At 57.5% G+C, this 3,574-nt stretch overlaps 1 protein-coding gene across 1 annotated transcript in view; it reads right to left on the bottom strand.

Moving 5' to 3' along the window:
• The window catches only part of TKT (transketolase), a gene marked incomplete in the record, with an annotated part of 27,166 nt that overhangs the window by 13,974 nt on the left and 9,618 nt on the right, over nucleotides 1-3,574 (bottom strand). The window contains 2 exon segments of the mRNA XM_027768609.1: nucleotides 4-59; nucleotides 1,053-1,170. Of these exon segments, the coding sequence (XP_027624410.1) occupies nucleotides 4-59; nucleotides 1,053-1,136 (140 nt within the window).

Genomic DNA, 3,574 nt, shown 5'->3' with positions numbered 1-3,574 from the left:
CCATCAGGTAGGAAGCCAGCCTCAGCCCAGACGGCGTACAGGATGGGAGCTGCGTGGCCCTGTGGGGGACGGACAGAGATGGGGAGCTGATGTGTGGTGAGTGGTGAACCCTGGGGCCAGTCTACCAGCCCGCTGGGGTATGTTTCAGGGCAAGAGGCAGATGAAGGCCTCTCCCCCTTCATCCCTCTCCAGTCTCTGGGTCTGCAGCCTGAAGCAGGTGCCAGGGGCCCAGCTGTGAGACCAGAAGCCGGAGTCTAGCAGGCAGCCAGCAGCCCTAATCCCTGACTTCTGATGTGTGGACAGCCTTGGCCAGACTGCTAAGCTCTAAAGCCAGCCGTGAGAGACCGGAGGCCCTGAGCCAGGCTGGGAACAGGTGGATTCCAGGTCTGTGGCTGGGATTCTCACCCCAGAGGGGCGGGCCGGAGTGCTCCACTCCAAACCCAGCTGTGGCATGCAGCACTCCCAAGGGCCGTAGCCCATGGCCTGGGAGGCAGCGCGACAAAGAAAGACAGACGTGGGCAGAGAGCCACAGGGCTGTAACCCAGATCAGACAGCCAGCTGTCAAAACCCAGATCAGGGTTCATTTCCACTATCCCCTTCCCTGGGCCTTGGGTGAGAGCCTTGTTTTGCTTTGTTTTTACAAGAATTATTTATTTTATTTACTCTTTTTATTTTAGTTTTTTTTATTTATTTTTTTAATTTGCTATAGGAAACTTACGCTCACTAGAGAGAGAAAGAGAAAAGGAAAGCAAAAAAGCATGCTGCGAGACCCAGGACTCGAACTGTGATCAGTCACGTGGGAATCCACTACCACCATGCCACCTGCTGACCCTGAGAGTCTTGTTAACAGGCCAGGCTCCGGGGCAGAGCCACCCAGCTCTGCAGTAATGCCCGAGTCCTTCTGAACACAGTTGTGACCAGCAGGGACCACACAGAGCATGACGCTGAGGGAGGTGTTGGCCCAGGGCTAGGCTGAGCTGGGCAAGGTTCTGCAGAGACCACTCCCCAGTCCAGGGCTTGGGTGACACCAGCTGGGGGAACGAGGTTCCTACCTTGGAAAGCACAAATCGGTCATTGTGAGGGTTCCGGGGGTCCTGAGGCTTGTAGCGCATGGTGTGGAAGAAGAGGACAGCCATGATCTCAGCGGCACTGCAGCATGACGTGGGGTGACTGTGGTCCAGGAGAAGAGGACATTGAGTCATGGCCCTACCCCTAACCCTGATCTACGTGCTCATCCCAGGCCCCTGGACGGCTACCTGGCAGAGCATGTCCTGAAGAGTCACATAGGCCTGCCTCACCAGAGCCACGTGCCCCTGCTCCCTGGGAGGATGACACGGGGTCTCAGGGAGGCCACTGCTGGTGACTTGGGGGCTGGGCCAGTTACTGAGTGCCAGGGACTGTTGTGCCTTCCCAGGGGCACAGCCTAGAGCCTTGGAATCATGGCACCTGAAGAACTCAGGCTGGACTGGCATAAAGAGGCAGGAGGGCCAGGGGCGGGGGGCACACAGAAGCCCCAGCCCGAGGCCAGCACAGTGGCTGGGAATGGCTGATGTCGGATGGGGCCCTGTGTCCCCTTGCAGCTCCTAGCAGGAGCCTAAGGACTCAGCGGCACCTCCACAACTGACCAGCAGTGGCATCTTGGGTCTGCCCAGAACTCTGTCCACTTGGGAGAGGCACCCTGCCCTCTAGCCCTTAGGGTGCTGCTGGGACTCCCAGGCCATGGGACATGAGGTAAGGGACTGAGGCCCATGGACTGAACACAAACTTCCCAGCAGCCTCAACACATGGGTTTGGCAGGCTGAAAAGCTGGGCTTTGGGCTTCCTGAGTGCCTCGTTGGGCCACTCGGCAGCTTCTCAGCGGGCGTTCAGACGGCAGGTGGCAACCCAGAACCATGCTCTCATGCAGGATTTTAAAAGCAAAACATACCTTCTCATTGTCTCACTTTCTACAAAGGCCACAGTCATGTCAAATTAAAACTCCTTCTGCCTGAGGACAAAGGCTGAGGTGGCCGACAAAAGCAAGAACCTGCCTGCCAGCCCTGGTCAAGGTGAGGTTTTTAGACTCCTGACCCAATGACGGGATGATTATAAGTAAAGGAATTAATGACAGAAAGTGCAAAGACTACATCTTAGAGATGAGATTTGTCCAGCCCCTTGGGGTGCACCTGATTAAGCCGGCCCCTGGCCTGGAATGCACCAGAGGCTGGGGCTGCTTCTGGGACGAGCTGCAACTCCTGGGCTGGCCCTGAGCCCGCTGGACCACGGCTCTGTTGATGTCAACCTCAGGGCACGCACCATGCACCCTGCACCTCCTGCTCCAGGCAGCTCAGCTCGGCCCTCTGCCGCTCTTCGTGAGGGTCTTCACACGACAACACACCCAATGCCAAACCCAAGGGCACATGCGACACCCGCAGTTCACCCCAGCCTCCCCATCCCTCCAGCGGGCCCCCGGGGTTAGGGGTGAGTCGCTCCCAGCACAGACACATTAGTAGAGAAATCCAGAGCCCGTCCATGCTGGTTTAGTATGCACATTCCCAGCACACGGTCATCTTATACTTAACCACGTCTACGAGCTCCTGGTCATTGACACTACACCTGAAAGAGGGAGGCGAGGACATGTGAACAAGGAGCCCTGTCTGCCTGCTTGCTCCCAAGCTGGTCTCTTGCCCTTCCCGCCTCCGAGGGCAGCTCAGGGCTCATGACGAGGAAGCCGGGGTGGGAGAAGGATGTGGGTGATACCAGGCCAAACTGCTCGGGGCAAGCAGGGAGGCAGGTGTGGGGGCTCAGCCTGCCCATCCACCGGGCGACCCCAGGGTGACAGTCTGACCCAGCCACCAGGAAGAGGCTTCAGGGAGAAACGGTGTGGCAGCCTAGGCCTAGAGAGAGGGGAGCGGGGGGAGGAAGGTGGGCAGCCGTGACACCAGAAGTCGCTAAGCGGAAACAGTAAGGGACTTTAGGTCTTCCTAGGCCCTTGGCCGTGAGCCTGCAGTGTCTCATTCCATCCGAAGCCCGCTCTGGCTACTGCTGGCACTGTTTTTACATGCACAGTTGCCGAATCAGGATAAGGGGCCTCTGGATCCAGCTGTCTGCCTGCCTCCTCCCCGGAACTTTCAGAGTTCTCCCTCTGTGGTGTCCTGGGGTGGGGATGTCTGTGCCACTCAAGCTGCAAGACCAGAGCAAGCTCTTCACCTCCCTGGGACTCAGCTTCTTCACGTGGAAGTGGGGATGTTTGCTGGGATCATGATCCCTCTGCTGCCCATAGACTGGCAAGGGGGAAGAAATGAACCAAGGCTCTGTAAACCATAAAGTGTAGAGCACACAGGAGAGACTCCGGAACCCCTTCTCCATTTTCTCTCGGGATTTTGGGTATAGACGCAAACACACCCAGCATGACTTCCAAGTCACCAGTTCAGGACTCGAACCACAGATGACCATGTGGGGATCTAGTGCCTTAAGCACCATGCCACCTGCTGGCCCCAATAACTTAGTTTTTAAAAGCAAGACACCAGTGGGGCCTGCAGGTGAAGTGGTTAAGGCACTGGACTCCCTCATGGCTGACTGTGGGTCGAGTGCT

This window comes from Tupaia chinensis, unplaced genomic scaffold (assembly GCF_000334495.1).
Source record: "Tupaia chinensis unplaced genomic scaffold, TupChi_1.0 Scaffold147003_1, whole genome shotgun sequence".
Lineage (NCBI taxonomy): Eukaryota > Metazoa > Chordata > Mammalia > Scandentia > Tupaiidae > Tupaia > Tupaia belangeri.
Note: the sequence above shows the minus strand (reverse complement) of the source record. Positions and strands in the feature narration are given on the sequence as shown.